Source organism: Parambassis ranga, chromosome 5 (assembly GCF_900634625.1).
Source record: "Parambassis ranga chromosome 5, fParRan2.1, whole genome shotgun sequence".
NCBI lineage: Eukaryota > Metazoa > Chordata > Actinopteri > Ambassidae > Parambassis > Parambassis ranga.
In genome coordinates this window covers 21,517,744-21,542,546 of record NC_041026.1, presented here as the reverse complement: position 1 = coordinate 21,542,546, position 24,803 = coordinate 21,517,744, and the positions used below count along the sequence as shown (strand labels likewise).

The 24,803-nt window shown below is 41.0% G+C and overlaps 1 protein-coding gene and 1 non-coding gene across 2 annotated transcripts; both read right to left on the bottom strand.

Moving 5' to 3' along the window:
• Nucleotides 1-14,630: 14,630 nt before the first annotated feature.
• trnaf-gaa (transfer RNA phenylalanine (anticodon GAA)) lies at nucleotides 14,631-14,703 on the bottom strand. Its single transcript has one exon. It is a non-coding gene; the product is annotated as a tRNA-Phe (tRNA).
• A 4,722-nt stretch (nucleotides 14,704-19,425) lies between these two features.
• Nucleotides 19,426-21,114, bottom strand: LOC114436430 (G-protein coupled receptor 22-like). Its single transcript, XM_028406695.1, has one exon. The coding sequence runs from the start codon at nucleotides 21,112-21,114 to the stop codon at nucleotides 19,426-19,428; it is 1,689 nt and encodes a 562-aa protein (XP_028262496.1).
• Nucleotides 21,115-24,803: the final 3,689 nt, after the last annotated feature.

Below are 24,803 nucleotides of genomic sequence, written 5' to 3'. Positions count from 1 at the left end.
GGTGAAAGGGAAACATAGCATTTTCTGTTTGTTTGTGCTTTTTCACATGATACATTTGTAAACATCCTGTGAGCGGTGGTCTCACCTCTGTGTGCACTTTGTGTACGCCAGTCTTTCGTTTTTCCAGGAAAATGAAGTAAATAGCATTTGCTGAAATAGTCAGAATCTGAACTCCTCCCCCACTTGGCTGAACATAGGGAGGGTGTTTTGTTTTCAGTCTGCAGATGTGTGGGCTTTTGGAGTTCCCTCACATATCTGTGGTTTGTGAGCAAGTGCGTGCGAGTCTGTGTGTGTGTGTGTACATGTATGTGTATGGGTCTTAGACATGTGTGTGCATGCTGTGAATATAGGTTCAATGTGCCCCTGTAGTGTTATGTAACAGTCTAGTGAATCCAATCTGCCTGTATCTAAACCCCATGACATTACAGTGACATGGAGTACTGGTTGTTCAGACGTAGCATCCAAATACAAATACACCAAAACACTTTCACACCCATTTTCACACTGATCATTAAACTAGTATCCTCTTCAACTTGAAGCATGAAAAAGAATGGTTTCTCACACTGGAACTAATAAATTAGACCATGACCACATCAGACCATGAGAACACATGTGTATTACAAACAAATACAATTAAAGATAGGGTGATGTGCAGCATGTATTGTAACCATTACCGTAATAACCAAGAAGCATAAAAAAATCTGGCAACTGCAGCATTTTATTTGAAAAGCTAGCTTAGAAGTTGATAATCGTGGGCGCTGACACATTTCTATGAGGTGACATGAAGAAAGAACAATAAGCATCTTTTCATTTTAACACTGAAGTTAGCACATTTATATGAACATTTGTTAGCACTGCTTAAATGGAGACAGGTGGAATTTGTTGATGAACTAAACAGACAAATGTGTTCAGACAAAAACCCAGGAAGTAATGATTATGGATCATTAATGTCTGGCCATCTTATTCATTCCCAGTTGATGAAGGCTAGTTACCCTGTCAGTAACACGTGCAATACTTACCTGCCATAGGAACGACAAACATCACTCAGTAAGTGATACGTTTGAAGAGATGTCAGCTATCTGTTATATTCTGTGCAAATAGCCCTGATTCTACACTTGTAGGAACATTTTCCACACAGAGGTCATAGGTTTGTGCATGTGGAGTTTTGAATAGACTTTACACAGACCATCGTGTCATGTGGCCAACAACCTCAGACAAAACCAAACTGAGTGCCATGCCATTTGTTTTTAACTATTGTCCTCACCAACAAGTACTTCAATACCAGTGATTAGTCTCATCGATGTGAGAACCCATCAATGTCCTCTGCTGTGAGAAGTGCTTTTCTCTAGACTGCTATTAACTGTGTGTGCTGCTTTTACTTTCTGTCCTGGAAAACAGCCCTGACAGAGATCAATGTAGCAGTTCAAACTCAGAGTTTTGTTATCAACTTGAACATAACCTGCCTGTAAACCTGCCTTCACATGCAGCCACTATAATTAAGTTGCTTAATACACTTTCCAGATGCTTTTGTTGACTTTGTTCCGTGGCTCGCTGCCACTGTCATTCAACATCTACTAGAAAATGCCACTCTGGTGTGAGTTAGGAAGAAGAGAGAGGACATATGTTCCCAGGACTGCTGACAGTGAAAAGTTATAGTGCAAAGCTTCGTGCATTCCCCAAACTACAATTTCTGATCCAAGAACTGAAGTGGACTTCTTGGTATTACATTATTAAGAACTGCTATTGAGACAGCATGGGGCTGTATGGTTTCACGTCAGTCTGAGAGTTTCTGATAGATCAAAGAGGATCCCACACTGCACATATACGTCTCTATATTTAATATAATCACTACCACTTATAGAATTTCGTCAACATTCCACATTCTTTGAAACTAGAGTGACACTGAAACAAAGATTACTTTATCAATGTTAATGGTAAGGAAAAACTCGGCTGTTTAAGCTCAGCTAAAGTTTAAATTATTTAAAGTTTTAAAGTTGAGCAGCATTTCCATGTAAGCACACAGCCCAGGTTGAATTCCAACAGGCAGTAACATGGGCTTGAATAATCTCCTATTTCTATTTTTATCAATACAGATTATATATAAATATCTTGAATATTAAGTGTCTGTTTTTAATGTATGTTTTAGAGGTTTACGATAAAATAATTTAGCAGATATCCGACTTATTCTGCTCCTGCAGCACGTTACAATTTGCTCGACTTAACTTCCCTGATGCATGAGTCACAATTTATAACTCTAGAAGAGATATGGCACTCAGGAATTAGCCTCATTATTAAGTGTCTAAAATGTGGGATGAACCTAATGAGTACTATAATGAGTGCTTGTGTTACACAGGTCTTTCATTCACGTGTCATAGTCTTCCCTCATTTTCCAGCCACTTGTCGGTCTGTCTGCTTTGGATCAATAATGCATTAGACTGGTTGTTTGAATCAATCTATATGGAACACATGTCTCTGTCATGGTGATTGATCAGTAGCATTGTGACGTTGTTTTTTTGGCACTGGGTGAGTTTCAATGTGACATTGGTATCTAGTCAAATTGAATTGAGCACATTTTCAACAGAACCATTAAGTTTATTTAGACAGCAGGTGATATAATTTAAAAAATTAGAAATCAGTTAAGTTCTCTGCTATATTAATATAGCATTGCATAACTCAGAGAACACTTTAATAGTCAGATATTTCCCTCAGAAGTGGGTGGAAACCAAAACAAGCTTAAAAAGACCAAACTGGCTACACTTGCATTCATCAGGACTCAAAATGAAATTAATACTATGTGATCAAGTTTGCATTATCAACCTCAATATGTACACAACTAAATAAAGACTGTCAATGCAATGCCTCAATACACAGCACTAGCTATTAGAAACTACCAAATGTAGGAAAATCATCAGTCCTCTAGGTCATTTTCATTCCAGAGCTTAACTAGGGCTTGTGAAGTTTTCTGAAGATGTTTCGCTGCTGCTCCAAGCAGCTTCACCAGTTCAAGAAACTCTACTAGTGCAGTTGCCCCAAAGCATGGTGTGCATGTATCTTCATTCTTATTATATCATTAGACTGTATACAAAAAGCCTGTGTGTCGGTAATTTGATTAGGATGAAAAATCCATTTCTTACTAAACAGTGCAGAAAAACTGTCTGCAGTTCAACTAACATCCACAGATGTTAGTATTAAGGGTACATTTAGTACCTTTAAAATGTCTCTAAATTGTTAAGTTCATAGTATCCTTGTTTATTTTTTAGCCTTTTAACATAAACTTTGTGTAATTAATATCATGGTGCATTTAGGGATTTTATATATATACTACTATACTATATATATTTCTGTTATTAAATTGCATGAAAGGCCTATATTTCTATAAACATGTGTTAATGTTACCACAGTGGAGGTGTGGATTTAAGCACCAGCTTTGTGAGTGAAGTGCTTGTGGGCGCCAGCTCTAGTAGTAGTATTGAGTCTACTGCAGTGCTTTTCTGCTCATTCTCAGGGCATGTGACGATGGATGCACGTTTCTGCAGAGGTTAGCGTAGTCAGTGCTGTGCTACACCTCTCCATGTATGTTTTCATCTTTCCTCTAGCTGCAGACGCCTCTTTCGATGTCATCTCTCTTATTTCGCTGACAGTATTTGCATCATTTAAAACGCTAACATCTTCCTCCCACGACATATTGAAAAACTCACCTCATTGATTAGTTCTTTCAAGCATATTCTCATCCCCTCCCTTGCTCATCATCCCACCTGCGTCTCCCTCTCTCCAACGCCACCCCTCTCGGTGCTGCAGAGTGGAATTTTCCAAGCACAGCAAGTGCTGCAGTGCTTAGAGTGTTGGTGTAAAAGAAGATGAAAAGAAAGGAGGAAAGGAGGGTGAATGCTGTTTAACACACATTGTGGTAAAGAATCCATCATCTCATCTCCCTCTATGAATTCAGTGGAAAAACACAAGACACACAGGCACCAAGAACACACTAAAGAAGCAGATATGCACATGCTCACACTAAAGTGAATGTATAGTACTACATTCACACAAATATGAACAAGAAGGCTCTATTAGCAATGTCTTCAGCATTATATAAACATATTAGCATAGGTATACTAATGGTATTATACTGTATATACATAGAAAAGGTAAAGCATCACATCGTTGTAATAATTTGATATAATGATTGTGATAACAATGAACATTTAGCTACATGGGGAATGAATCAATGAATGAATAAAGAGCAGGAGCATTCAGATTTGTCCATTCTACTAATCTTATTCACCCTCTATCTATACTAGCATCAGTTAATAAGTAGTTTCTTCATTATATGTAAAATACAGTTTACATATAATGTTTGTTTATATGTTTGTATATATATATATAATGTTTAAAATACAGCCTGACTGAAAGCTGCGCGTTAATTTTGAGCAGTAGATAGATGAGTTGAAAACTCACGACTTGTTCCCAGTGATCTGACAAATGTCACGGCAGGAAAACAGTCAGCTACTGCGGCGTCTTAGGTGTGAAAGTGGAGGAGGTGATTTAAAATGCGTTAATGACATTCTGTGTTTGTGATGATTGCGCAGCAATGTGCCTCTATGGTAATGTGGTAATGGCTGCAGTTAGGGCCATTTAGTGGGTAAATGATTGGGGCAGGTTTTGCCGCAGTCTGTTGGGTCAGTGTGGAAATGGTGACGGTGTAAATGAGAGTGAAGGTGGGAAGTGAAGCATGCTTTACTGCGTCACCAGTGATGTGTAAAAAATGACTTCATTCACTCTGCTGCTGGGATGACTGGAGTAACGTCTCTAAGGTCATCCATATACTATCACACACTCACTCATAAATATTAATTCTATGCGACTACCTGTCATATACACAGTTTAATTCTTCAATGACAAAGCATGACAATGCTGTTGGAAAATGAACTACAACTTAGAAATACATCCAATCTTTATCTTTTAGCTCTACTACAGTGGCATAAGTGGACATTCGGCATCAGTGTGACAAAATATTAATTAAACAAATGTACATGTATGAGATATATCTAGGGTAACAAACATGAACTATTATGGCTGTGTGTATGAGAAGCCTCAGCCACTCCTCCCTTAATCCACCTATCATTGCTGCTCCGTTTCTGTCACTTTCTGATGCCAAAGGAAACTGGACCCACTGAGCCTTAGTGACAGCGGGGGTTTTATATGAATCCTGAGGGGCATGGGACCTGGGCCAGAGTAGGCCACTGCCACAGATGCCAGTCAACTGTTCCGTGTATGTAGTCCTGGGACAGGATCAAGGGTTGTGGAGGACAGAAAGGTTGTAGTGAGGTAAAATTTAACTTACATTAAAATAGATCTGCAGTGATGAACAAATCACAGCACTCCTCCAAAGACATGCAGATTACTCTCAAAGCTTAATTTTAAAATGCTATCCCCATTCCTCAGACAGTTCTATAGGAATGTGGCTGAAGCTCTGGCCTATGTACTGTAGTTTCAGCCTGTCTGACTCGATTTGTCCTGTGGTATAATCCCAGGGTTGCATAACCCTGACCCCTAGCCCACCATCACAACTACCAGCGGTAAATCCCAAAGATCAAGAAAGGGATCAGACAAAAGGAGGACAGAAAGAACAATGAAGAGACAGGATGAAACAGAAGAAGCCATGGATGTAAAGTTGTTCGACTGGCAGGCTACCAAGGGCATTTGGCCCTCCTCTGAGAACACAGACTGGGTGAGTACACCGGGGCAGCAGACGAAGGGTACTGCCAGAAAAGAGAATGGCTTACACGGTGAAAAGAAATGTCAACACAAATGCTGGATGAACCCTTAGGAACGCTAAGATAGCAGGGCTTAAGTTAACAAAGTAAAGAGTTAACTGTGCCAGCAGGAGCTGTACTGTCATGACATATCAACGTAAGTCAGCTGAAAAGTCTGGAGACTTTCTAACCCCTTTTCTAATCCTTTTCTTTTCCCACCTTTTCTCTTAAATGGGGCATACGGTCTTCAAATGAAGGTCTGCCAAAAAAAGCACTGGGAACTGGGACAGGCCTCCCAAGACGTACATGTCTGAGAAAAGTTAGAAAAGAAAAAAAATGAAAGTTTCTGATGTCCCACTGCATGGATAGAAGAATGGTGGAAGCACCTGTCTGTTATTATGCTGAATACTGTGCAACATTGCAGTAGGAGTTAAATACACATAAATTAGAGCTTGAGCCAGGGGACATTTGCCCTAAAGGAGAGCAGCTTAAATATAGCCAGAGAGGAAGGGGGAGTTCAGGCAGAACCCTCAAGAGCACTTTGCAATCGCTCTCTCCATACGTCCCAAGTATCCTATGTCAGTGAACTCAACACACACACACACACACACACACACATGGTTTACCCTGGTGGAAACACTCAGAACAGGACATTGATATGCAGCGGATCATAATATAAATTTAAACAATGATCCCTGTGGAATAATTTGCAGTACAGATTACATAATGGCCACAGAGACTCTGCACTCCTATTTAGTAAAGTAACAGTCTGGGGGCAGTCAGATATTAGTAGTACAATGACAATATATTCAATATATCACAAGTATAGTCATATGGCTATATAGACAAGCTAAGTCCACAAATGAGGCTCGATATGGGCTTACTTGTATGTAGTGATAAAACGTACATGTACTATCACTTTGTTTCAAATGTGCTTATGGCATCAGAGATATTTTAAATCTTTGATGACCTGTGATATTTTCATTGTTGTCTTACAATGCAAACTTTAGCATCAAACCATGGTGCCAATGCTATACCCCAGGAAGTCGCTTCAGTCATTAATTTCCATGGTAAGATGTCAGTATCCTTTCTGCCTGTGGCCATCAGACTGTTTCACTCCTCCCCTTTGTGAAGGAGGGAGAGCTGAAAGCAATACACAATAAGCATACTCTCTATTTCTAATAACTGTATCCAGCTGCTCCTCAGACAAAGCACAAGAGTCCTTGCACCTTGTGTCATTGTTGTTACATTCATCTAGAATTGTTGAATTGTGTAAAGTTGTTCATATTCTTACTGCTCACTGTATACTGTAAATTTGATACCTTTATTTACATTTAATTTGTAAGTTGTCATCTTAAAACAAGATACTTTATGTGATAAATGTCTAAACCACCTTTCATTGCACCCTTTTCCATAAAGTTAAAGTCTGATTATCTGATATATTGCATGCCAACTGACCAGGTATGTGTGGACGTGTAAAAGCTGGTTTTAGTCTGGATCCACCTTCTTTTTCTTCCTTCATTCTTCTCATGCCATACCTTCCTCACTGAACACACTCAAGCCCTCATAGGCTCAGAGAGAATTCCCTCGACTCTCTGTTACATAAGACAGAAGTGAAAAGTGAGACATCAGATATCCTGTTACCGGCCCAAGTCAACACTCAGTTTTGTGATGCATCAGTCACGTCAAGATTTCAAAGGCACTTCTTGCAAGGTGCATGTGCTGACATGAAAAAATGTAATGCAACAAGATGTGCTGTTAATATTTGTGCAAGAGAATGTATCAGAAGTGCTGATGATTTTTTGTGCATGCATGTCCGTGACCAGCTTGCGAGCCAGTGTATCAGCAGAGCTTTGCTGACCTGGAACCCCAGGAATCATCACCATGAGGAGCTAACGTAAGCAAAATCAAAGGGTCAGCGACACTGCTAACATGTGCTCCACTTACATAAGATTCAGAGGAGGTTAGAACAGCACAGTTCCCATCAAGACCACAGATTTTTTTACTTGGCTAGAGAAAAAGGAAGGAAGTCCCAAGCTCTGGCAGTGGCTTTAGTGACATTATACTTTCTACAGTGAACGCTGAGAGATTCTGTGAGCAGGATAATTATGTGTACAACATAAAAGACTGTCTTATGCACAATAGTTATGATGAGCCAGGCTTAGAAATGCTATAATAGTAATTGTACTTCATTGAGATTGCACAGACAAGAGCTTTTAAGAACAATTATACAACTGTGATAGTTATAGAATCCAGCCTGGGAGCGCTGTCACATCTCAGCTTCCTCTTTGTCTTCACTGAGCTCTTTATAGGTGTATTCTAAGACATGAATGAGGGTCTTTATTTTCACTGTTAAACTAAATATCGCATGTAGCAGTGTATTCTTAAAGGGCCATCACTGTTATAGTTATAAATATATATAAATACGTTTAATCCATCTTCTAGCTAAGACTATAATTGTAAACTAACTTTTCTAGCAACCTTAATTACAAATGGATACCAAGCTGCACAAAGGCTTTCAGTACTGGAACAGTAGCTGTAGTGCTGCAGGTGTCACATGATAGCGTATATCTCCTCAGGCTGTAAGTGCTTCATTTATTCATCCTAACCCCTTCACCTTGTGTTCTGAGATGCTGGGATGTAGTAACCTAACTCCGGGCATCCTCTGTGTGCAGGTTTAGCCAGGCACACAATCAATACGGTTGTGTACTACTATGTGTGTGTCTGTCAGTGAAAGATGGAATGAGTTCAGAGAGATAATTATAACAAACCCAATAGACTCTTTATGAGGCTCTCCAGAGTATCAGTAAGAATAGAGTAAAATTATCTCATTACAGATCTGACCTCAGCTATGTTCCAACACGTGAGAAAGATGAGAAGACTGAGAGTGTGATAATTATCCCACTAATTGGGACACCACTGCCGTCAATGAGTGATCGTAGCTCCTATCTCATTTCAAAGAGGATAGCACAAAGGTCCACTGTCAAAACACCAAATGGAGCAGGTCCCCATCTTATAAGAAGAAGCATAAAAATCTAACAATGTCTCCTGCAGATTAAAATATTTAAATTTTTTTGGTTGGCAAACTTAGCAAAACATAACATAAGCAACAAAATGTCTGATCTGTGTAAACAGCAGGCAGGGCTGGAAAATATATAACATTAAGTCTACACTAACACACACAGTGAGGAGGATGATTAGCAGGCTTTCAAAACTGTGGTTGCTTCACCCGGTGTTTATGAAAGCTCATTCCTGCTGAGCTGACAGTCCTGCTGCACATAATGTCACCTGGCAAATGCACAGCTAAATGCTACCAGAGGCTCCCTGATGGCCCCAGGTGTAAAAAAGATGACACCCCGGTCTCCATGAATCCCTGAAACATCACACTTGGAGCATCGTCAGGCTGTGGTCGGGCCAGGTTCCCTATCATCAGAGGATTTATAAGAATCATCACCTGTTCATCTGTGAGCACTGCGAGGGCTGTGAGGGTAATTTTCTTTTTGCTGGAGTCAGGTCTGAGTAAGACTCTGTCTCACAAAGACGTGCACAAACCCTTGTTACATGTCCACCTGATCTCAGCAAGAGGACATGGCTACAAAAAGGACATGTTGATCCAAGGGTCACAGTAACTCCTGAAACATGGCTGCACTCTTCCCATGCTATAAATAAAGACTTTCCAATGCACACTTCAATAGAAATACTTACCTCATAAATAAGGTCTGTACTGCAAGCCCTCCTCCAAAAAGAGTTACTACAACTGTGGCATGTGGGTCATTGGATTGCATTACACTGCCGTCCACAACAACTGAAAGAGGAGAGGAAAGCCTGTCTGTGAAAGCACAAACTCACTTTGTGCAGTTACAGAATTTACTTTCAACATTTGCTGGCTAACAAGACAAGTTTCTGACCAAATGTCCATTTTAGTCCTTTAAGTATCTTCCTAGTTTTCCAGGAGTATTTTAGCTCATGGTTAGAACTGAAAACAATTGAACACACCATTACAGGTTGTATAGAAACTACAGCAGCACCTAACAGGTTTCACTTTGTGTGTTTCTACAGGAAACATTTCAACCTGTAATTTAAAACTTGAATGGACTAAACTTCCTGCTGTTTTCCACATCAATGACATGTCTGCACATTTTGGCCTGCTTCCAAGACCACAGGTACCGTGCTTTGCTGTGCTCCATTCCTGGCAGTGTAGTCAAAAAGTATTAAGTTTGTTTATTTTAGTACAAACTGACATACAATATACCGATTTATAGTTGTTGTTTTTTTTACATTCAAACACTTGAGTGTAGAACCAGTGATGTATTTGTTTCTCTTTATCACTACTTCTTGGAAAATGAAAGAGAAAGCAGAACAGAAAGAGAAAATGTAACTTGTGGTTGTTTTATACCTGTTAAGAAAAACTATTGTTTTTCAACAAGGAACCACATGAACCCACTAGAAAATGTCATATAAGCCCCAAAGGACTGAATAAAGAGTCATAATAAAGATGTTAAGTAGCACTGAACATACACATCAAGTCATGGTGCAGTTTCCTTCTAGACTTAAAATACTAAAATATATGTTCTGTCAGCAACAACACCGATTTACCTTCTAGTCCAAGCAGATGGTGAAGCTATGGTGGATGGTGAAGTTTGTTTGTTTTGAGGTCAAGTCCAAGTGATTAAAATGTATTAAAAACTTTCCAATGAACATAGGAAGAATTCATTTGATGATTAGACATATAGAAGAGTCTTGGCCTGGACAGATAAACCTGTCAGCCATCACTTTGGTTCTACTATCTGTCCTGATAATGGCCGTTTTGCATTTATATCATCCTGACAGTGACTGTAAGCTGTGTGAGACAGGTGGGACAGGAACAGGTAGAGATAGTGAATAAGACTGTTCATTGTGTTATTTGGCACTGGGTCTGTAGCTAACAGTAGGAGCCCAGTTTGCACTCAAAGATGGTGCATTTGAAAGCAGCAGTATCTGTGTCTGACTCTTGTTGTGTGTCTGTCTTTCAGTTGCTTGTGTGTTACTCTCGGGCATCTCGTTTCTTACCCAAAGTTCAATGGCTTCATGTTTTTCAGTACACAGAGGGCTTCAGATAAAACCTCAGAGATCTGAAAGGAGGAAGCACACATGGGAGTGCGGTGGGTAAATTCAGGAAGTGGGCCTATTCTGAGTATATCCACAGAGAAACAAAGCACTCGTCCTGTCCTCAGAGCACAGTGCTGACACACTAATTCACCCCAACTGCTGAGTGGAGTGTTCTCATGGTAATGAGAACCACACTGGACAAAGAACACTGTTACAAAAGTAAACGCTTGGTCTGAGTGTCAGAGCTGTGACTGAGGAAGGAGTAAGAAAATGTATTCTTAGATATTAGGTATCCAATTATCTGTACTGCAGCATCATTTAAGTATTTCCATACAGGTCCTTGATTTTTGCAAGCTGGCTCCTTGTCACTGTTCGCTGGGACACATGTACAAGCCTGAGTCATCATCAGTGTAATTAGTTACACTTCAGCTTAACGTGTCAGGACATGTCCTAATGTCTGCTGTGAGAAAGGTTTAGCCTGTGTCAGAAATCGCTCATTGCCGCCTACATAACAAAGCACAGGATGATGGACCTGACACCTACAAGTCTCTTCAAAATCTTTATCTGACCAAAAACTGTGCAAAAGGGTGAGTCCAGTGCTACCACTGTGTTATTACAAACTTACAAAGGATTTGTAACATAACTTAAAGACTAAAAGTGATGCAGTTACCTGCGACCACATCATGTCACCTCATCCTCCATTGTCAGTGCAACAACGTGATAATTATGTGTTACAATGACACCAAATATGCCCTGTTTCATGTTTTGCTGAACAGCTGTGGTCTGTGATACTGTGACTGCCAGATTTTCGCAACCACTGCCTTGTACAGTGGTTTCAGTCTATTACATAACTCTAAAGTTATAAATTAAAAGTGTCTCATATCAACCTTGCCATATTTCTTAATCATTTATGTAATATATTTGAATTAGACATCACAAACACTCTGACACACACTTATAAACTTAAGTTAACTTTAGTTTATATGTGAAAAAAGTCTTGTTAAATATAGAAAACATGTTCAAACACACCCTCTCCTGTTGCTTCACACACACACACACACATAAAACAAACATGTCACGTGTCATGTTCAGAGTGCACTGAGTTTGTTCATTCCTGGGAAAGGTGTATATAAATAAACCTCTAACAAGCAGGCATCAACCCAGTTAAACTGGTGGGCAAAGACACAGGTCTGGGCAACACATGAAGAAGAGTTAGTTAGATACAGACTGTTCCATGTTACTGTGTACAAAGGTCAAAAGCAGTTCCTGCGAGATTTAACTGATATTTAGTTTGTGGTTAAAGATGTGCTCTGACAAGGATACATTACATGTTAAAATGGTGCTTTGTTATACATCATATATCATAAGAAAAAAATATACATACATTTTTTTAGCTGTATTGTTGCTCACCCACCACATGGACATATTGTTAAATCAAGGTTTCTTTGGGAAGGTGATAATAGTGAGGCCTACTCGCTGTAAGAGAAAAAATGAAGGCGTAAATATGGAAAAGGTTTCTAGGTGTGGGCGTAGTGTCAGGAATGTGTCATATAATCAGATGGACCAGCTAGTACGTTAGTGAATGCATTTTGGTTTGTGCAGCTATTAGACATGCTTTAATCATCACTTGAACTCTTAGGTGATGTCTTATCACTGATGTCACAGTCATGTGAGCACTTGAATTTGCTGATAGGAGGGTTCCTTCAAACTATCAACAGGGCTATGGGGAAACTGTGGAAGAGCTGTTTTAGCAGGGCCAAGTTATCACAGATGTATCAGAGATGTGGTTGTCCACACTATGCAATGCAGCACTGTATACAATAATTTGACTATATTTTCTAGGGATATAGAATATATTGTCTGGCACATTGTAATAGATTTTAACATTGTACTACATTATATTAACACTATTCAAATGTTTTTTTTCCACCTATTTGTAGAGAACATTGAGCCGTGAGCAGCCATGTTTTATTTCCTGTCTTTAAATGAGGAGTTTTGTGGATTCAGAAAGGAGAGACAGATCTTACATATGCCTACATGTGCAGTTCAAGCTCTTATGTGACGATTCAGAAACTTTGAAATCATAATTTTGACAGTATATTTATGATGGGTAATTGAGCATTGCAAGTCAGCAATTTCCTGTGAAAATCCGAACTCATCTATCACCTGCCCTGTTCATCTGATTTGGCCATCACTACCCACGATAAAGGAGTAGCGCAGAGGTTAATATCTTGTCAGTCATCCTTGCTATGGAACACTTTCTGAAGTCCAAGACTTTTATAAAAAATCCTTGTATGCTGCATGACTGCTTGACTAAGGGTGTAAACATAGAAGAGAAGAAATGAATGTGCTACATTATCCGGAGTTGAATTAATCTGGCCCATTGTTTTCTGCTGTTTCTTTGAAGTCTAGTATGTGCAACCAATTGTATGCTGTGCATATGCACATCATATCTATAGCTGATGATCTGTGTGAACTTGCAGTTAACCTCTTTAAGGTGAACTAAGGGTTCTGTTGATTTGATGAACAAGGGGGCCCTCTGGTGACAATTCACGTGAACTAATTTACTTGTATACGGTAGTAGACACTTGCTAAAGGTTTTCCAGTATAGGACCAGGTCAGCAGTGGTTCACTGAACATGGGAAACAATTTAAATCAATATATTTGAGAATGACAGTTCCATAAAAAATGGCAGTGTTAATGTGCTTTACAGTTTTACATTCACACAAGATCACATATTAACATGTTTGTAAAACAAATAAACATGAAACGTATATCATATATGGTGCCACCCATAAACTGTGCTTAGCCCAGGGACAATGGAGACTGTGCCCTCCTTCCCCATCATCAGCACTCTGAACTATCCTGAACTCTTCTGACAAGACTTTCTGGATGCATGCTGGAACCTGAGCCCTGGCTTAGACCAAGCCAGAGAAGACCACAGGTGGAGCAGGAGAGCTGTTGGCACTATAGCTGGTTACATACTCCACGAGAACACAGAAATCTGTCTGTGTTCCCGAGGTGGCAAGAACAAGAAGTTCGTTCGTTTGTTAGAGGCTGCCCTTTAACAACCTTCTTGCTGCAAGTTCTTTAGCCTTGTTATTATTCTAAATAGATTAAAAGGTTAAAAAGAGAGGATGTATTTAAATGACCTATTCACGTACTGAACTTTTTAGGGTTTGACCACCAGCCTGTAAATTGTAAACTAAAATTAAATCATCATAGCGTCAAACTGGACTTCTGCATCTTGCGTCTTTTTCAGTACTGCTAGTGAAGGAGTATACACACACCTTATGATCACTTTGTAGGACGATAATACAATTCCACTGTTCCATTGTTTTTGTCAGTTTCCACGCTGTCACGATAAAATCATCCACACTTGCAAATGTAATATTTTCTCTGCCTGCACACTGCCTGTTCAACTTTAAGGAAGTTACAACAGAAGGACGGGCCCAGCTTCTGACATTCAACAACACCTGTTGTTTATAATACTTTGGAAAGTTTCAGGACACAGTTGAGCTAATGTTGCTAATGCTGCTCCCTTCTTATCAGCCATTGATGATCCAGACTTTAATTGACCATTTTTATGCTAGCAATCTTTTTAAGCAAAGCCCGACCTTCAGTTAAACATGTAAGGATTTGGACCTCTCATTGGGGTGTTACGGCATATCGGTATGGTCATGCAAAGAGGCATAAGTAGAAAGCTGTTACAGCAATCATACGATATGTGTCAGGCCGTTTACGTCTACGTCTACTAACCGGGTCTTTACCGAAACAAAAATGTTTCACCGCTGCCGAAACCCGGGATCGAACCAGGGACCTTTAGATCTTCAGTCTAACGCTCTCCCAACTGAGCTATTTCGGCACACGTCCAGTATTACTGAATGATGGCCACAGAAATATCAATCAAATCATATAAAAAGGGAATAAATATACGTGACTATAGTATGATAGCTGCAACATCGCGATTGTAATTTCCCCGGCAGCTAACACATCGGTCTGGCTAGCTGTACTTAGCTAGCTGAAGCCCCCCCGGTAACAAACGCCAGTTGTCCTCTTGACCACACACTGAGGAGGCTACTAAAGCTTGCTCCGCTACAGACCCACATAAAAACATAACACGGTTAACAGTGACAGCAAGGCAGTGAAAGGAGCAATGATAAAACATATCAAGCTAACGTTAGCCATGTTCCCGGAGAGCTGTCTCACTGTTGAACACAAGATGGCGCCATTGGTAGCCATATAAAAACACAGTGGACATTCTGTCCTAAAAATAACAGATGAATTGTAATGTAATTCCCACAGAGGCTGATTTAAAAAACGCCGTTGTGTAATATTACTGCACATGTTGGTGGTCACAGCTGATAAGCAGTATCAGTCCAAATGTAGAAAGTATTTTTAGGGGATTTACCCCAAAACTCAAAACATTCATAAAATGTAAATACTTTTCTGCTGCATCACTATTCTAAATTCTGACCTTAAGAGTTGTGTTTAATAAACAAAAGATACAGGATTTCATATATTTTGAAAATGGCTTGTCAAAGTTGAATGTTTTGCCATGAATCACAAAATAGAACAATGCGTTTACCTGCCATCTGAAAACCTTTCTTTGACATCCAAATACATAAAAAGACATTGTTATGAAATGATCAGCAGAAGTAATATAGTAAGATAATACTTGGACAAAAGTGGTGGAAAACAGCAAAGCCTGCCAATGTTATCATTCTGTTTGTGTTTCTCTTAGGAAATAGGATTCTGCAGTGATGCAGTGCTGTCCCTTTATTAGTCATACAACGTCCCGATGCCAGTTTCTATGCCTCCCTTCTCTTCTCTCGTTCCCGCTAATCTTTCTTCCATATTGTCTCTCTCTCTCTCTCCCTCTATCCTTCTCTTGCCTCTTTTTGTTCCTCTGTCATCCCCCAAGGTGACTTTCCTTCCTTCACAGACACTGCAGCTGTTCTTCGCTTTTGTTCTGGAAGGCCTGTGTGTGGATAAGAGATGAGAGAGATGCAGACGGGCAGAATAAAGAGAAGGAGAAAATGGGAGTGTGAAAGAGGAGGGGACTGATGAGATTATCAAGCAGGATGGAGAAATCTACAGTGTTGATCCAGTAAGGCAGCAAACACACACACACACACACACACACACACACCATATGCTCAGACAGATTTGTTCTGGTAAAATGAAAAAAAGGTGTCAACATCAAGACACAGAGCTGCCTTGACAGATGCTTACCTTACCAACAACTTTCATCTTCATTAGTAGTGGTGATTAGCACAGTTGTCACATCACAGTGAGACATAGTGAGGGTTCACTACAGTCAGCACTAAATACTGCAAGTATCTGGGACGGAGCTTCTAAATTTAGGGATCAGAGAAACAGGGAGTGGATACAGGAGATGGAGAAAGAGAGGGACAGCTGAAAAATATGACTGATGGACAGTAAGGTCTATAGGATGAGCGTTGCTCACTCTGATAAATTCACACAATTCTCTGTTAAAAGTACAGATTTAAGCTGTAATCATGATGAAGCTAAGTCACATATTCTTTTTAAAAGGGCTCATAGTAAGAAAACATTGGGCCAGTTCTTCTTCTGTGCTGCTTTTCTTGTCACCTTCTGATGTGTGCAAAACAGAAACAGATTCCACACACATATATTCCAAATGCATTTACACAGTAAGAAATAACACTGTAGGAAAGGTGACTGATAAGTCATGGTAGCCTTTTCCTGTTCAGGTAATAGAAAATTTCCAGTCAGCACTATCAGAGAGAATGGCAACAGTCAACATGCTGTAGGAAGGAGTGCCCTCCCCCCTCAGCCACCATATCCTTGAGAATGTCCTTGAATGATAAGCTCTTAATCTTGGCTGATGTATCCAATTTTCTTAGATTTTGCCGACTTGCAGTTTTCAAACCATCCATCCGTCTATTTTTCCATTCTCCAAACTGCAGCAGGTGGGAGAGCACTGGCAGCCAGTTTTCCTTGTTTCCAGCAACCACCTTCTCCACACTGATGGAATCGTATCCCCCAATACCATTCCATCAGTGTGTCCCGGGTCAACCACTGGGGTTATCCTTATGGTCTTACGTGGCTGCATCAACTTATCTAAGCTTCTTTTTTACCACTAAATTACACTATAGGAACTGTATCCCTGGAGAAACGAGACCCAACCTTCACTCGGCCCCTTCTATCATTCTTGCATTAGACTGCAGCCTCATCTAGAATAGAAATTCCCTTTTTCACATGGAGAGAGCATACCATCTTTTTTCAAGTATGAACCAAGGCCTTAGATTTGGAGATGCTGATCCAGCTGCCTCACACTTACCTGCAAACTGTTGTTCTGAGTGCTGCAGGTGCTTATGCAATTTCAGCAAAACACCATCTGCACAAAGCTAAAGGTATGCCCTCCTGATCCCCTTGCACTATCCCTTGGGAAATGGGAAAGAGGCGACAGCCATGAAGTCCATCTCCCATGAGCATTTTCAAACACCTCACCTCCCTTCACCTTGTGCCATGAAATAATCAATCACCGCTCATATATTGGCTTCTCCTGCATAATTAAACGCACTGATAAGAAACACTCAATACTTCGAAACAACAACCAACACACTGAATGTGAAAAGTGTATCAATGGACACAGTGCACACAGAGATAGATCACCTTTTTAATACAGATTCTGCTCTGTTCTATACAATAACACATATTATAAATCTTATACAATACTAATATTTCTCTATACACGTGGTCATAAATGTACAGTAACAGTGTATACACATACAGTTTTAACACAAATTCACATACATGTATCTTATCTTTACATTAACCTTCCAACTCACTAAGAGTTTACCACAATGGCTGATTTTCTGTCCGGCAGATGATTGTGGCTAAAGAAAAAATAAAACAAATAAATAAATAAATAATACACTTAAGTATTTACATCCCTGAAAAATGTACATGAATACACAAGAATTGTTGTCTTCTGTCTGGCTCACAAATAGTGTAAAAGGGGGTGAAGAATGAAAGAGGCCCAAAGCTCAAGGAGGACTCTTGAGTCCATACAAAGTTAAAAGTGTACTCTATCTACTCAGTGACATAAATCTTTACCTTATTGTAACACCCAATATACAACAGTTGATTGAGTGATGGTGTATTGATTTTTTTTTCATCCAGCCAAGTTTGGAAATGAGACATGAAGCCCTGAGGAGAAAAAGAGACACATACTGTGTAAACTGTCCAGGACTCAGTCCAGAAGCTGTCTGCCTCTGTAGTCTTTCAAAACGATGTCCAAAAAGCAGTTGCTCTGGCACCAAGAGCAGCAAAACAGCTAACACACAAGGCGATGTCCCAAATCAGTGGTTGTGTTTCCAAGTTTATGATGCTTCTTAAACCCGCTGTTACTTCAGAGATGTTTTTAAATGAATTTTTCACAAAATATTGCCCTTTAATTCTCACTTTAAAACAGGTGATACAATTTCAGTAGCATTACAGTGGCCTGTCATATACACATAGTTACAAATGTTACAAATTTAGTTGCTTATATGTAATGTCACCTGTTACAGTAAGTCCCTGTTCATTTTTACTTCCCTCTGTACTGTAGACCATAACTCGAAAGCCAACAACTCTGTGTTCATTTCCTCTTTGTTCACATACTAAGGGGGGGGGGGTCATTGCTTTGCTCATGATTTATTGCACATAATATTAGTCACACTCATACATTTCTTCATTTGCACAATCTCTCATACACATACACATGCGTACATACAAACACAATCACACAAATATCCTCCACCATTATGATCGTTAAAGTTTGTTCTTCCAAAAACAAAATCATGCCTTTTTAATTTGCACACATCATTCTACCGGTAATATCTGGTGCTTATTAGAAATAAAAATTCTGAACTAGATTTTTTGCAGTTTCCTGGAATTTTCATGTGAGCCTGTAAACTTTGAATCTGAATGCTTGCATTTATTCATCATTAATTAAATATACCATGTACAGTAGTATATGTGCAAACATTTTCCATTCCGTGCTGATACAGTGTTGTAAACATACCAGAACATTCAGCACCATATGAATATACCTATAACTCAATTAAGGCATGAAAATAAATAAGGGAAAGAAAGAGAACTATAGACTTTAAATATTAATATTTGTTTCTCACTGAGAATATCTGTGCAGGTAGATACTGGTGTGCTTTCACAGATAATTACTAAATATTGATCAGTGTGCATTAGGTGTGTGTCTGTCTGTGCATATGTACATGCAGATGCAAGCTGAAAGTGCACGTAGGAGCATTTATGTTCTGTATTTATGTGCAATCTATCCATCCCTCACCTACATGTGGGGTGCACACTGGTATTTGTCAGTAGTCATGGCTATGGTGACACTTAACTAGTGTTGCCGTAGAGAAACATTGGCCACCTTGACAGTCAGAACTTTAACTAATGAACTGGTACTTATTGTTCCTCACACCCGTGCACAAACAAACTATACACAAAATCAATTTGCATCTTCTTGGTAAGATACATACAAATTTTCAAATTCACACACACAGGCACACATGCTAGCAGACTCTGAAGACCAGCCTCATTCCCGTACTGCCTCTGTGAGGCATCGATCAGTGCCATCGCTGGCCTCCACTCGTGGCTTGCGACTCTTTCTCTGACCTCCCCCCTCCACCCAGGAGTTATGAATAACTGTCCCCCCACTGGGAGCTGGGTCTACCTGCAGAAGTGACACAACCCTTTTCTTAACACGTGTTTTGAGGGCACGGCGCAGTTTCTGCCTGGTGAAAGCATAAAGCAGGGGATGAAAAATAGTGGTTCCATAAGCCATTGCCAAGAAGCAGAGACGGAGCCGTACCAGACTGTCACTGGGACCCATGCACAGGATCAGAACGTTTACTGCAGACAGAGGGGCCCAACAGCCCAGAAAGGTTGATATGATGATGAGGGACATTTTCAGAACTCGGCGCTGACGCTCTCGGCGGTCCCTGTGCCTGCGCACTGCCCGCCTCAAGGCGATGATGGCAGAAACTGAGGCCTGTACACCCATGGAGGAGGCAGGCAGAGGTGTGTTGGCGTGGGTCTGAGCTGAGGCTGTAGCTGGGGTTGGAGAAGCAGGGGTGGCTGGTGTGGTTGCGATAGGGGTGGTGGCAGCTGTACTGACAGTAGTGACTGTTGCTCCACTGTCAGACATCCCTTGGGGCATGGAGGAGAGTGGTGGGGGTGATGTTGGTGTTGGGGTAGGAGAGGGGAGGATGGGAGCATGGTTGGGGTTCTGGTTCTGGTTGGAGGACACTACCTCTGTGGGCAGGCTCAAGTTCTTCCTTCTCCACCTCCTGCAGCGTATCCTACAGGTGGAGTCTTTTGCACGTGTGCCCCTCATCATGTGAGAGCCAATGCGGATGTTGAGGGCCTGTAGGATCTTGGAGTAGGTGAACAACATGACTGCCACAGCGACGAAGAAGCAGGGCACTTGGAGTAACAAGTGGTAATACATAGCCAGGCCTGTGTAATACCCCTGCCCTCCAACACACAGCAGTGTCCTGTTCTGCCATGCTGGAGGCAGGTGGTGTGAAGGAGAGGAGGGGTGAGTAAAAGGTAATACAGTAGGAGATAAGGAAGCAAAAATGGGAGTCACTGCAGTGGTGAACTCAGAGTCATTGCTCTGTTTTTCTGGCTCCTCAGTCTCATCATTCTCGGCCCTTGAAGAGAAGAAGTCCCCTTCTAGGAAGGGCAGGAAGAAAACAGCCAGAGACACTGCCCACACTGCTGCCAGGAGCAACGCAGCACGCCTGGGGGTCAGCAAACGACTGGCTGGACGCACTGAGATGTCATATCGGTCCAAACTGATCACTAACACATTGACTGCTGTGGCCACACTGGTGAACGTGACACATGCCTCATGAAAGCAACAAAGTGTGGCCAGACTGCCCACTTCGCTGCCATTAGCTGGTAGCAGGATCACAGCCACAGTCAGCGGCAGACACAACACGCAGACCAGTATATCGAGAACATGGAGGTTGACTGTGACCAGGTTGCTGACTGAATCCACCAGGTTGGACTGAGCACAGTAGAGCACAAGTACGGTCAGGTTGCTGCTGAAGCCCAACACAAGCTCCAGCATCAGCACAGTGGTCAAAGACACCTGGAAGCCCAGAGGATAAGGTGTGCTCCATCCTTCCTCCACACCCACCTCTCCCCCTCCATCCAGCAGGCCTACCCCCTGACCATCACTGGTCTCCAGGAGGTCACGATAGCCTTCGGTCTCCATTGACGCCACAGCTGTCCTTCACACATAGCAACAGCCCCCACCACACCAGACCATGTTCTATTTTTCCTTCAGGTGTGACAGTGATGATGTTGATAGCCTGATCTGTGGTTGTATCTACACAGAAAGGAGGAGAGGAAGAGTAAGACAGACAAACATGAGACCGAGAATGATCAAGCAGTTCAGCAGTCAGCTTGTCTCATATTTATAAAGCTGTACAACAAGTACAAGTCAAACTTGTCAGATTTCACAAGTGAAGAGAAGCCATGATTTGATGGAGGGGGGTGAAAGTGATCTTGGCAGTGGATTGGAGTCGTGGGGTGCAGTTCAAGCTGCTGCTAATGACCCATGATGTCTCACTGGGCTCAGCAGTTAGACAGCAGCATGCTTCATATAGACGGCGGTAACAGTTCTGGGTGGATATGGAGCAAGTAGTCTCATGGGGGATATTTGCAGGTATGAATGCATTACTCACAAACCCCTGTGCAAACCAATTGGGATTTATTTGTCATATGCTTACAATTCTTCTGCTGGATTCTATTACGAAACCCATGAGTGGGTGGATGTTTGATTCATTCTTACACAACATACATTATATGGGTTAAAAAAACGACACTAGCAAGAGTCCAAAAAGACAGGATTCACTACATATTATATTAATCTGTTACATCTGTTAACAGATGTGTATAAAACATCTGTGTTATGTTCTTCAGTGATCCATAACCTACCCTGTGAAGACAGGTTATACCTGTAAAGACCCAATGTTAGCCTTCAACGTTCAATCCTCCATCTTGTTTTTCCCACAAGCTGTTTACAATTGTTAAGTTACAGCTCCGAGAGGTGAGGTGGCAGGAACATTGGTATAGTGGCAGAGCGACCGAGCAGCGCATGTCAACATAGCAGCCACCCAACTGAGGGTGGCAGCAGTTAATAGTTCTCACAGGGAGATGTAATGAAGATGAATGGATCAATGATCCACAGACAGTCTCACATAAACAATGCTATCAGAGAACGACCAGCTCCCCTGGCATCCCTTCTCCACACCCCCTTCTTTCTGCTGCTGCTGCTCTCTCTTACATCCATCTCAGTTCCATACTCAGTTCCCTTTTACAGATTACTAGCCGAGACAGACTACTTAGCATGTAGAGCATGTTATTCATGACTGGCTGGCTGATCTCCTATGCACAGCAGAGTCATACAAAGTGTTGATCGGTTCAGGGGAAAATGCCCTTTTTATATGCAGTGAGCAACAAAACTACTCAGTGCCTGATTAAAATGAGCTACAAGTGTCTCCTTACTGACAGCACTGACCCCAGCCTTTGCTGTCAACCTTTTCCCTGCCACAGCTTTTTGTTCTCACCCTCTTGTTTGCCCTTTTCTCTTTGTTTTATTTCACAGTTTTCCCTCCCATTTGTCATGTGGAAAGGACCTGCAGGCAGAGCAGTACTCATTGTGGAACAGTGGTCTATCTTAATTCACTAATGGGTTTCATGGGGTTTGCGGTGTGGCAGGAACATTGATTTAAAGCATCATTGATCTGCCAATTTAACAAGCCTGAGGCAAGGGAGCACATAAGCACACTCCCTATCACATCTGCTCATGGGTACCTGTGGTCTCATTTTGAGCAATGCATAAAATATTTGTGAATGAATGTGCACTTTAAACCCCAGCTACAGTTAATTATTTTTTTAATATAGCTATTTTCACATTTTTTGAATAACTTTTGGTTCTGATAATTTGACAGCATCATATTTGGCTTTACTGAGCTTTAAAATGTGTCTTCTAAATCTGTAGTCTAAGAGATTAATTTGGCCCCTGGTTGAAAATAATTACTGCATGATCATCCGATTTCACAGACATGCCACTTGGCACAGAAACCTTTAAATATATTGAGTTGACTGTGACCTTATAATGTCATCCTAATCAATTATGTTTGCTCAATATGGCTGAGGACATGGTGCTGCAGAGGATCACAGAGTAAACGAAGGAACACTTCTGGCACTCCATCACCTACACCAATCACACAGGAAACACACATGTCAATAATGCATTAACCAGGCGGTGTCTTTCACGGAGGTTGTCGCAAGCACCATAAGTTAAGGTTAGTGTTTTTCACGGCATATAATCAGCACGAATAAATCAATGGGAATGTAGTGTTGTTTGAATGGTACAACAACAGCTGTGGACTAACATTCACAAATATATGTGACAACAAGGTCGAGTTTTGACAAGAGTAAGATTAGCGATGCTTTGTTTCAGTTGTTGAAGTGATCATTCTCATCAAATGTCATCAGTTTCTGTTACCTGTCCTGCCAAAAACTAGAAGAGGATGATTGTGTAGAGGAGGAGGGGGAAAAAACATTCAACAAGAGTAATTTCTGCCATTCTACGGCTGAGATACAATGGGCCACAATCAGTCCAATGATAAAGGATACTTAGCACTCGCTAATGAACTGGTGGTAAGAGCTACAAAGGGACAATGGAGTGGAAAACCTCTGTATTTGCATGTGGTTGCCCCCCAGCAAGATAAAATGTCAAAAGGCCTTTAATATGAGCAGCTGTGACGCTGACCTGCAGGCACACAATATTCTAACTTTTACAGGGACAGTGGAAACAGTAATATGTGCAGGCAGGGTGGTGAACTTTGGCTAGCTTTTCTAATCAGCAGTGTTTCCGTCTTTTGCTGGGAATTGTTGGTTCATTCGAGGTTGCAGATCAATCTTGTGCAATTGGCAGTCCTGGAAATCAACAAGCTGCAGGCTGCCATAATTATTTTTTTTTGTTCTGAGTGTGTTGTGTTATTGTGTCATGCTTGTAATCAACTACACTATTTGTGTGTGTGTTACAAGGAATGTGATATATTTTGGAGTCAGTTGTAGCCAACACAAGCTAAAACTCTAGGATTTGCCACTTCAGTAACATTTTACATGTCAGTTTGACATCCATCGATGTCATTGGGTAGGGGTGGGGGGTGTACAGGGTACAGCCAGGGTACATCACAGGAAGAGAAAGATCTATATCTATATTTATAGAGAAAGAGAGACTCAGACATATGGCCAATTTATAGTGTCCAATTAACCTTACATGCACCTTTCTGGTAAGTGGGAGGAAGCCACCTGGAGAAAACCCACGCAGGCACAGGGAGAACCTGCAAACTTCACACAGATTTGAACTAGCACCCTTTTTGCTGTGAGACAGTAGTGCTAACCACTGCACCAACATTCCTCCCCCAGCTTGCCATATTTACCAGTTCCTAAAAATGGTCATTTTGATCCTAGCACCCAAAGCAAAATCAATCCACAGACTACCCTTCACAACACACAATATGCACCACTCTGCAATTTACTAGCAACCCACCCATTCTTAATTTGTGTGAAAACACGTTAGAAAAGAACTAGGGGAGGTGGTTCTTCATCATGGCGAGAAAATAACACCTGAAAATCACTAAATGCATTGTAAGAGCACTTGACATGAACTGGCATTCTGGTGAAATGCAGGTTAGCTCATAATAGACTGCATAAACTGCATCCATTCTGAAGACTCTCAATCATCCAAGTCATTTTCATTTAGCTTGAACTGGACTTGTAGAGATTTATTGATCAGTTTTGTTTTAGCTCCGACAGCTCCACCTTAGATGACAAAGAAATCTGAATTTCATTTTTTAGAGCAGCTAAAACAGCAGCTAGAGCAGC

Bases quoted from the DNA above. Each gene is read 5' to 3' on its own strand.
- LOC114436430 (XM_028406695.1), bottom strand. From the start codon at position 21,114: ATGGAGACCGAAGGCTATCGTGACCTCCTGGAGACCAGTGATGGTCAG.